The sequence below is a fragment of the Aquarana catesbeiana genome, linkage group LG10 (assembly GCF_042186555.1).
Source record: "Aquarana catesbeiana isolate 2022-GZ linkage group LG10, ASM4218655v1, whole genome shotgun sequence".
Taxonomy (NCBI): Eukaryota; Metazoa; Chordata; class Amphibia; order Anura; family Ranidae; genus Aquarana; species Aquarana catesbeiana.
The window spans coordinates 203749476-203761491 of NC_133333.1; the positions used below are offsets into that span (position 1 = coordinate 203749476).

General features: G+C 42.1%; 1 protein-coding gene across 1 annotated transcript in view; it reads right to left on the reverse strand.

The window, feature by feature from the left end:
- LOC141111123 (nicotinamide N-methyltransferase-like) overlaps positions 1–12016 on the reverse strand; it is a 44916-nt gene that overhangs the window by 19522 nt on the left and 13378 nt on the right. Inside the window, exon 2 of the mRNA XM_073603159.1 lies at positions 11328–11498. Within this exon, the coding sequence (XP_073459260.1) occupies positions 11328–11481 (154 nt within the window). The 5' untranslated portion in view covers positions 11482–11498. The remainder of the gene's footprint in view (positions 1–11327; positions 11499–12016) is intronic.

Here is a 12016-nt window from a genome sequence, read left to right on the forward strand (position 1 = left end):
AGGAGCGCTGCGGACCAGGAAGTGGCAGATTAGGAGGACTACATAGCAACAGGGTGTTTCTGGTAAGTATAAAAAAATATTTCCTCCAAATGTTTATTTATAGGTTTAAAAGTGTTTTATTATGTAAAAGAAAATTTCAGGGTGGAACTCCGCTTTAAATGTGTTTTTTACTTTGTGTTACTTTCATTTTTCAGTAATTGTTTATATCTTCTCATATGCCATTGTTTTGTTTTTTTCAGTACGCATTGGAATAGATTTACTAAAGGACTATAGACTGATCACTTTGCAAAGTACAGTATCTCACAAAAGTGAGTACACTCCTCACATTTTTGTTAATATTTTATTATATCTTCTCATGTGACAACACTGAAGAAATTACACTTTGCTACAATGTAAAGTAGTGAGTGTACAGCTTGTATAACAGTGTAAATTTGCTGATTCCTCAAAATAACTCAACACACAGCCATTTATATCTAAACCGCTGGCAACAAAAGTGAGTACACCCCTAAGTGAAAATGTCCAAATTGGGCTCAAAGTGTCAATTTTTGTGTGGTCACAATTATTTTCCAGCACTGCCTTAACCCTCTTGGGCATGAAGTTCAACAGAGCTTCACAGGTTGCCACTGGAGTCCTCTTCCATTCCTCCATGACATCACGGGATGTTATAGACCTTGCGCTCTTCCACCTTCCGTTTGATGATGCCCCACAGATGGTCAATAGGGTTTAGGTCTGGACACATGCTTGGCCAGTCCATCACCTTTACCCTCAGCTTCTTTAGCAAGGCAGTGGTCGTCTTGGAGGTGTGTGAATGCAGCCCAGTCTCCGAAGGGAGGAGATCATGCTCTGCTTCAGTATGTCACAGTACATGTTGGCATTCAGGGTTCCCTCAATGAACTGTAGCTCCCCAGTTCCAGCAGCACTTATGTAGTCCCAGACCCTGACACTCCCACCACCATGCTTGACTGTAGGCAAGACACACTTGTCTTTGTACTCCCCACCTGGTTGCTGCCACACACGCTTGACACCATCTGAACCAAGTAAGTTTATCTTGGTCTCATCAGACCACAGGACATGGTTCCAGTAATCCATGTCCTTAGTCTGCTTTTCTTCAGCAAACTGTTTTCGGGCTTTCTTGTGCATCATCTTTAGAAGAGGCTTCCATCTGGGATGACAGCCATGCAGACCAATTTGATGCAGTGTGCGGCGTATGGTCTGAGCGCTGACAGGCTGACCCCCCTCACCCCTTCAACCTCTGCTGCAATGCTGGCAGCATTCATACATCTATTTCCTAAAGACAACCTCTGGATATGACGCTGAGCATGTGCACTTAACGTCTTTGGTCTATCTGGCGAGTCCTGTTCTGAGTGGAACCTGTCCTGTTAAACTGCTGTATGGTCTTCGCCACCGTGCTTCAGCTCAGTTTCAGGGTTTTGGCAATCTTCTTATAGCCTAGGTCATCTTTATGTAGAGCAACAATTTTTTTTCAGATCCTCAGAGAGTTTTTGCCATGAGGTACCATGTTGAACTTCCAGTGACCAGTATGAGAGAGTGAGAGCGATAACACCGAATTTAACACACCTGCTCCCCATTCATACCTGAGACCTTGTAAAACTAATTTGTCATATGACACCGGGGAGGGAAAATGGCTAATTGGGCCCAATTTGGACATTTTTACTTAGGGGTGCACTCACTTTTGTTGCCAGTGATTTAGACAATAATGGCTGTGTGTTGAGTTATTTTGAGGGGACAGTGAATTGACACTGTTATACAAGCTGTACACTCACTACTTTACATTGTAGCAAAGGGTTATCTCTTCAGTGTTGTCACATGAAAAGATATAATAAAATATTTACAGAAATGTGAGGGGTGTACTCACTTTTGTGAGATACTGTAAATATTGACTAAGGCCCCTTTCACACTGGGGCGGTTTGCAGGCGTTATTGCGCTAAGAATACCGCCTGCAAACCACCCAAAAACAGCCTCGGCTGTTTGTTCAGTGTGAAAGCCCGAGGGCTTTCACACTGAAGCGGTGCGCTGGCAGGAGAAGAAAAAATCTCCTGTCAGCCGCATCTTTGGAGCGGTGAAGGAGCGGTGTATTCACCGCTCCTAAACCGCTCCTGCCCATTGAAATCAATGGGACAGCGCGGCTATACCGCGGCAATACCGCACTTTACGAGTGGATTTAACCCTTTTTCGGCCGCCAGCGGGGGATTAAAACCGCACCGCTAGTGGCCGAATACCGCGGTAAAACAGCGCTAAAAATAGCGCTGTTTTACCGCCGATGCCCCCTACCGCCCCAGTGTGAAAGGGGCCTTAGACTCGATGGAAGGCACATCAAAACCTAACTAAGGCTAAATCTACTCCTACCCTCATTCTTATACAGGGTACAAAATGCCACTGGGCTGAACGAAAAAAAACCTTGCAGAACACTGTAATAAAAGCGATTTTAGGACATCAATCTGCCCAGTTGAGAGTGCCCCCCCCGCCAGGACACACTGAATAGTTCTTGCAGTCATTGGCTGCAGGTGCTGATCGGATGCCGGTCGGTTGCTGGTTTTCCAACATGCCCATTCAACAGAAGCTGAACGTTTGGCCTGCTTCTGTAGGACAGGCTGCTGTACACACTGGCCGAATGTCGGCTGGTTTCTGTGGAACCAGCCTTAAGCCTATTCTATCTTCCTTTTAAAAAAAAGATGTATAGACCTACCTATTCTGAAGATGCTCCGGTCTGGTCACATGATTAGTTCCCAACATCAGCTTCAGTGTAGAGGAGGGACAGCCGACAACAGATGCCCCAGTAAGACTATGGGTGATGTCACCACATAGGCTCTGCAGCCAGCGGTCTGTCCTTTACACTGGAGAGATCATGTGACCAGACTGGAGCCACTTCAGAAATAAGTATAGGCATCATTGCTTCTACAGGGTGGATAAAATAGGCTTATGCCGCGTACACACGGTCGGACTTTTCGTCTACAAAAGTCCGACAGCCTGTCCGACAGACTTCCGACGTACCTTCGGCGGACTTGCGGCAGACTTTCTTACGAACGGACTTACACACACACGACCACACAAAAGTACGACAGCCTAGTACGCGGTGACGTACACCAAGTCCGACGAGACTATAAAACGGAAGTTCAATAGCCCGTACGACACCCTTTGGGCTCCTTCTGCTAATCTCGTGTTTATCTCGTGTTAGTAGAAGTTTGGTGAGAGACGATTCGCGCTTGTGAGACTCGTATTTTTCAGTTCGTTTTAACTGTTGTTCAGTCTGTGCTTGTGAGGTTTGTATCTGCTTTTCAGTGCGTTTGGTCAGTTGGCATTGAGAAATCTTTGTTTTATTGGCCGCTCGTTCCTGATTTTCAGGTCGTTCTTCACAGGCCTTGCTGTTCTTCAGTGCGTTCTGTTTAGTGCGTTCTGACCAGCCGACCGTTTTGAAGCCATGTTACCTGTACGTACTCGTCGTAGAGCTCGTGCATTGTATGTGCTTGGTGCTGTAGTTTATTCTTCAGCCCAAGACCAGTCCATGAACAGGGCGAGGAGGAGTTCATGGACCAAGAATTGGTTGCTTCAGCGTGACCAGTTCTGTCACATGCCTTTGCTCCGTGAGATCCGTGAGAATAATCCTGAGGATTTCAGGAACTTTCTCCGGATGACGGACCCCGTTTTTGACCGTTTGTTGGCTTTGCTGACCCCCTATATCAGCAGGCAGGATACCTGCATGAGGCAAGCCATCACTCCGGAGCAGAGGCTGGTCGCTACCTTGCGGTGTTTGGCCACAGGGAGAAGCCTGCAGGACCTTAAGTTCTCGACAGGCATCTCCCCCCAGGCTCTGGGGATCATTATCCCAGAGACCTGTTCTGCCATCATACAGGTCCTGCAGAAGGACTATATTAAGGTAAGATATTTTTCTTTTATTAGCATCACATGTTCTTTTATGTAATCTTTGATAATATAATGTATTTCTTGCTTCAAACACTACTTACCATCATTGCAATATAGTGTGTAATGTCCCCTTTTTATCCTCACACATGCTGGATTTTTTTCCTGTTATTTTTTGTCATGCATGTATATTTTCCTTCAATAACCTTCCCAGCATGAAGTGATGGGAACATATCCACCTAGTCTACTCATTTGGAATGTATTTTGTTTGAGTGTATTTAGTGTGCTGCTAATGAGCAATTATCTAGATTTCACAAACCCCCCCCCCCCCCCCCACCTAAACTCACTCCAAATAGTGTGCTGCTAATGAGCAATTATCTAGATTTCACAACCCCACCCCCCCCCCACCTAAACTCACTCCAAATAGTTTGCTGCTAATGAGCAATTATCTAGATTTCACAACCCCCCCACCCCCACCCTCGTTAAAATTTGCTGGAATGTTCTGTGGTGTTGATTTGTCTAAAGCAAATATATGTTGCACTTTGCTAAATGCATGTGCACTCTACAAGTGCATTTGTTCCAGTGCTTTAGTAAATGAGCAGAAGCTCTGCTGATTTCCATCATCAAATCATATGCAAGCCTCAAAGTGTTTTCATTAATTGCCCTTGCATGTGATTGTGTACTCCTTGCAACATGAATGCCTTTTTACATTACCTCATTTACTGTAAGCTGGTTAGCAACTGCACCTGCAGAGTGCGACAACTGCAGTCTTGTAGCCTTTTTAGTCCCTAAATTCCTGCGTGTCCTAAAAGTAATTTTTTTTAGGGATTTCACAACCCCCTAAAATGTAATCAATGTTCCATCAGAGGGGGTGAGCAATCTGATAAGTGTGCCTTTCCATATTAGTTATTCCAGAACAATTAAATTATTGAATGTTATACTGATGCTGGGGAATAATGTTTTTAATTGTCTAATTTTCTTGCAATGTTAGCTTCCAAATTAATTGATTTTGGTTTTCTTGTTTGATTTCCCAGTTTCCTTCAACGCCACAGGAATGGCAGACTGTGGCATCCCATTTTGCCAGCCGTTGGGACTTTCCCAATTGTGGAGGGGCTATAGATGGGAAACATGTCCACATTGTGCCACCACCCCATTCGGGGTCATATTATTTTAATTATAAGGGGTTCCACAGTATTGTTTTAATGGCGGTGGTGTCGGCACACTATGATTTTTTATATGTGGACGTGGGGAAGAATGGCCGGATGTCGGATGGAGGAGTATTTGCCCAGACGGAGTTCTGCCAGCGTCTCCAGAGTGGTGGCCTGGGATTGCCACCTGATGAGGATAACGTGGAAGGACTCCCCTTTGTCTTCATTGCCGATGAAGCCTTCGCTCTCAGCAAGCACCTCATGAGGCCATTCCCCCAAAGAACACTCACCCCGGAGAGGAGGGTTTTTAATTACCGGCTGGCCAGAGCTAGAAGAGTGGTTGAGAATGCGTTTGGAATTCTGGCCAGCCGGTTCCGCCTGTTTCAAACAGCCATTAATTTGGCGGAATACAAACTTAATTTTATCATTTTATCGTGCTGCATTCTGCACAACTTTTTAAATAAGCATGCTCCAAATTATATAGGCACAGTTGGGCCTGAGGCCGGACAAATAGAAGCCAACCTTACAGGCCTGGATACTGTCCGTACACCCCCGAGGATGTTCATATATATATATATATATATATATATATATATGTATATGTATATATGTATATATATATGTATATGTATATATATATGTATATATATATATATGTATATATATATGTATATGTATATATATATATATGTATATATATATATATATATATGTATATATATATATATATGTATATGTATATATATATATATATATATGTATATATATATATATGTATATATGTATATATATATATATATATGTATATATATATATGTATATATGTATATATGTATATATATATATATGTATATATATATGTATATGTATATATATATATATATATATATATATATATATATATATATGTATATATGTATATATATATATATGTATATATATATGTATATGTATATATATATATATATATATATATATATATATGTATATATGTATATATATATATATGTATATATATATGTATATGTATATATATATATATATATATATATATATATATATATATATATATATATATGTATATATATATATATATATATATATATATATATATATATGTGTATATGTATATATAGATATATATCTATAGATATGTAACGAGGTTTCTTAAAAGATCGTTTAAAACGATGAAAACAAAAATCGGATAGGAAGGAAAAGCACATGGAGCAATATACAAGGTAATAAACACAAGAGAAAAACACGACAAGTACTTACTTTTTTTAAGAACTTTCCGGATACGTCGGTATTGATCCGGCTCCCTGAGTTTCAGGTCAGACCATCTTTTTCGCAGTTGATCTTTGGAGCGCTGGACCCCAAAAGATGCCTGCAAAGTCTCCACGACCTTCGCCATTATTTTGGCCTTGCGCAAATTTGGCCGTGCGTACGGCCCATAATTGCCATCATAGTCGTCTTTGTGAAGAATGGCCACCATCTCCACCATCTCTTTAAAACTCATATTAGAGGCCTTAAATCTAGGCCTCATAGATTTCGCTGACGTTCCTGCCTCCGGGCTGTCTCCACTACCTGAGGTCGTCAACATTTCAGGTGTCTCCGCCATTCTTTAACTCCACTACGCGCCGTAACAAAAAATGGGCGGAGAACATGAGTTAAAATCGAACGTCAGGGGCGGGCGACGCAGGCGGAGTTTCACACATGCGTAGTGTATAAAGAGGGGCCTTGCGCACGTGTCGTACGTACGTTCTGTGCGTCGAATTAGGGGGCGGAGAACATGAGTTAATTTCGAACGTCAGGGGCGGGCGACGCAGGCGGAGTTTCACACATGCGTAGTGTATAAAGAGCCTTGCGCACGTGTCGTACGTACGTTCTGTGCGTCGAATTAGGGGGCGGAGAACATGAGTTAATTTCGAACGTCAGGGGCGGGCGACGCAGGTGGAGTTTCACACATGCGTAGTGTATAAAGAGGGGCCTTGCGCACGTGTCGTACGTACGTTCTGTGGTAGGTGATAGTGGACCTGGACGTTACAAAACGAAGGTAATTTTAGATATTTTTTTTTTTTTGGTTTTTATGGTCATGACTTTGTAGCAAGCGGCCTATATGGCTTGATAGATTGATGAGGCCTACATAGGGAGAAGATGATGAGGGGTTAGCCGAAACCTATAATAAAAGTGTTTTTTGTCTTGTGACTTCATCTTTTCCAGATATAATGAATCCCCTATTTAAGGATCCAGAGGTCCTTACATCTTTTATTTCCAAATATCGAGAGATGAGGAATTTGTGGGAGGTGAAACACCCTCAGTATTATGCTAAGCATGTGAGGAAGTCAACGCTGGAGAGACTTCTGGCCTTTGTCCAGGCGACCATCCCGGAAGCAACAATGGAGACATTGCTCAAGAAAATTGGGGTCTTGAGGAACATGTATAAGAGGGAGCATAAGAAGATCCAGGAATCAAGGAGATCAGGAGCATCAGCAGATGATGTTTATGTACCCAGGCTGTGGTACTACAATCAACTCCGTTTTCTGGATGACCAGAATGAAGCCAGGCCATCACTTTCAACCCTTCCCTCCACCCTTCCCTCCACCCTTCCCTCCACCCCAGCAGAGGCTGATGAGGAGCAAGCTGGGTCTTCCATCCTGGATGAACCAGATATGACCATCTGGAGTCAGGTAAATTATTTTAACAAATATTTACTGTACTAATATTAATGATGTTAACTGGATGTTATAATTGTCTAAAATAATTTGGCACTCAAAATTGTGTATACATATCAATTGACAGTAGTGGCTAAATATGTTTGGCACCTGCTTGAAATAATTAGGGTGTCTGATTAGACTCTTTTATTAAAGAGAAGTATTCACATTGAATTTGCTATTCATGAGAAGCCAACTGTGTGTCATTGATGAACCCCAAAAAATATACTCAAACTATTGTCCTTTTTTTATACACAGGATGAGTCCATCCAGGAGGAATGTGGGGAAAGTGGCAGGCAGGAGGAGACCGGGCCCATGGACAGCCTGGAGGAGGCCGGATTCACCATCATCCTGGAGGAGGCTGGGCCCAGTGTCAGGCAGGAGGTGGCTGCTCCCAGTGAGGTGGCTGCTCCCAGTGAGGTGGCTGGGCCAAGTGAGGTGGCTGGGCCAAGTGAGGTGGCTGGGCCCAGTAGGAGCCTGACCGAATCCCAAGTGCCTCCCCTCCACCTTCCCAAAAAAAGGGCCAGGAAGGGGATGGTCACACAGGACGCATCCCTGCGCCTCATGCAAGAGGCCACCCGTTTTTTAAGGAGCCCCCCCGAAGCGGAAGAATCCTATGGCTGCTACTTAGCCAGCAGGCTTCTTCAGATGAATAGGGAGCAGCGCCTCATTTGTGAGCGCCTATTTGGGGAAACAATCCATAAGGGGCTGCAGGGCACGCTAACACAAAACACCCAACTACATGAGGCAGCCCCCCCTCCTCCTCCTCCTCCTCCTCCTCCTCCTCCTCCTGCCACAACTGAAACACCAGAGCCACAGCCTCAAAAGAAGGCTACAGGGAAGGCTGCAGGGCAGCGTGGAGGAAAGGCTGCAGGGAAGAGAAGAAAATGATGACCTGGGTTCAGTCTGGTCTGACAGAAGACGCAGGCTGTTGTAGGACCACAGTCTGGGGACATCTAGATCATCTGCTGGTGCTGTTGATCTCTGGGATTCTTGGACCAGATTGTGCTCCCTCTTATATGGACTCCTCAAGATCCCAATTTTCTGGTACACCGACTTTTTCCAGCGTTGACTTCCTCTTTATTTTATTTTGACCATGAATAAATGGATATTTTTTGAGTTTAGCAAAAGACTTTATGTGTTTTCTTTGAAATCATTGATTTTACACACAATGTTAAATTAACAAGGGACAACAATCTCATTGAGTTTGAAAAAAAACACACCAAAAATACATTACTAATGTTAATAATGTTCAAGTGGTAAGTCTTGAAAATCAAAAAAATTACGTAACCAAAAACGGTGCTTTGGGTTAACTTTATCTAAAAACTAAAAAATAAACACTATAAAAAAAAAAAATAATAATGGGTTCTTTGTGTTAACTTTACAAACCTAAAAAAAAAAAAAAAAAAAAAGGGGGAAAAAGTATTATTAGTATGGAAACATTGTTTTAAAAAGGCATACTATATCATTCATGAGATCAAAGAGAAAAAGAATCCAGAAATCAGTTTGGGAGAACTCTGATTATGAACAGCAAAACACCTTCGTTCTTTAGAGCCTTCGTAAAGAAGAAATAAAATGCGCTGCATTGAACGATCACAGATTTTGCAGCGTGATGAATGTGCTACCTACAATACGAACACTAGTTTTACTAGACCGAGTGCTTCCGTTTAGTTTTTGCTTATGAGCATGCGTCGTTTTTTTGTCCGTCGGACTAGCATACAGACGAGCGGACTTCGGGGTCCGTCGTACTTACGACGTAAAGATTTGAAGCATGCTTCAAATCTAAAGTCCGTCGGATTTTAGGCTAAAAAAGTCAGTTGAAAGTCCGGAGAAGCCCACACACGATCGGATTACCAGCCAGCTTTAGTCCGTCAGCGTCCGTTGGACTTTTGTAGACGAAAAGTCCGACCGTGTGTACGCGGCATTAGAATAGCGGTGGGAGTATATTTCAGCTTAGTTGGTTTTGACTTGCCTTCCAAAAAAATAGTCTTTTAAAAAACTTTCCATTGCATGTTTGGGCATGCAAAGTGAACACACCTTCACCTTGTTTACTAATCTGTTGTTTGTAAGCACCTTCACCTTGAACATTCACTTTGTGACAAATATTTAATTCTTTTTAGTAAATTATCCACATTAAATCATCTATAAGATTTGACCTTGGCAGATAATAGCAATTTATCCCTGTTAAAATATAGGATAAAGTTGGATTCTACAGTTTATGCCTCAAATGATTCTTCTTTGGTGGAAGCTAACTACAGACTTTTATTATGTTGTTATGTGGTCCCTCGGAGGTTGGCTACATACCGTAATGATACATCAGATCAATGTTTCAGGGGCTACAACGAGTTGCGACTATCTGAAAATATATATATATTTTTTAATCAATGCCCTCCTACTAATATACACAGTAGTAGACAGAGGCGTAAGCAAAAAGACCATATGAACCCCTCCTCAATCTACGGTTGAAGCTTACATGACACAGTCAAAAGAAATTACTTTTATCTTTACAGCGGCTCAGCAGCTATGCAGCCACTGGCGAGTCTGGTGGTTTGCTCAACCTACCATAGCTCAGTTCAAGAACAAAGTGACTTGGTATCTGAGTAACCAAAAAATGTGGTCATACTAGGGCACTCAATAAAAGGCTTCCGAAAAGTTTGTGACCTGTGGATAGCTCACTATCTTACGGGGATGTATTGACTATTTACTATTATATAGGAGAATTAATACCTGGATATCCAAGGGATCCAAGGAGATATCTCCCTGTCCTGAGGTCCTTCCCTTCCCTCCAAACCTTTTCGAAACTTTTTCCACCTCACATGTATGTCTTCCTTTACCTTTTCTCTACCTTTATTCCTTTCTTGTCCTAAAAACTATATCCATCTGTACCATTAGAACTAATCAAGTTGACAATGACTTGGCAGTTGAATCTAGGGTTGTCAACTTTTCGTCAAAACAAACCTGAGCACTTTAGTGGCCTGGGACACCTTTGGGTGCCCCAAGGAGAGTGGTAAAGCGGTGCACATAGTGTACCGCCGCAAACAGCGGATGTGGCCAAATTGCTTTTGCTGATCTCATCACCCTGCCCCCCCTAGTGATGCCGAACCTGCCCCCAGACAGCCGCCCGCAGCTCCCGGATGGCAACAGATTTGTGTGTGACTATCCCTGGTTACTTAGGAAGCCACAGCCTGGTCTGAATAATGTGCCTGGGTTTCAGTCTGCCTGAAACCCTAACACATGATTCAAAAACCTGGACTATCTGGGTGGATCCCAAACAGGTGGCAACCCTGGTTGGATCACTACAATAACAAATTAATGTACCAGTTATAACGATGATCTGAGTAATGTGGGCATAAAGTAAATTACATTTTTGGTTGGCGATTTTATCCTTGGCTAATGCCATGTCTTTTGCTGTCTCCATGGTAATCAATGTTTTGTAAAATGTAAAAACTCAACAATTTGTTGAAACAGAAAAGGTAAGATAAAGTTAAATAAACTTATTAGGACATTTCAAACTAAAATAATGCCTTTATTCCCACCCAGACCTGAATAGACCTCAGGGGAATATACTGGCATCAACAGTGTTACATACCTGATGAAAACACATTTTTCATAAATGTGAGCAGGAAACTTGACTCTTTTGTCATCTCCTCGCCTTCATCTATTGCATAAAACTTATCTAGGTAATTTCTTGCATCAAAATTATTGTAATTTGCATGATTTTCTGCCACTGATGAAATCTCCATGGTATCCGTCAACCACCCTGTTTGTACAAAAGTAAAAATTAGTCAATATGTACCATGTATGGTTCTCTATTGTTGTTTGTGGGTCAGTTTTTTGAAGACGAATACCTTCCAGTGCCAAAAGTAGTAGTAACCAGTAGTATTCAGCCTGGGGGTATCAGTACTACAAAATATGGAAAAAAAAATCCCTGCATGGCTTGATTCTTAACCCTCAAGTTGAAATCCAGATTCACATAAAAACACTATTTAATGCAGTTATGTTTTCATTATAAAATGTACTTTAAAATGCAACCAACATCCTGACATGGCAGTGATCTGAAAAGGGTGATGCTAATCCTTTACTGTCCAATCTTATGGTGGAGTGGGGAGAGGGTCAAGCTCTATTTCCTAATTTAGGAGAGAAAATTTAGAGGACTTGGACCCTCTTTGGGTGGTGTAAATCTTAGGACTAACTTGCCAAAAATTACAAACAGTTCCATACTGTATATGTATTACAACTGTGAAGCTGTTTGCCTATTTACCGTAACAAACAAATGGT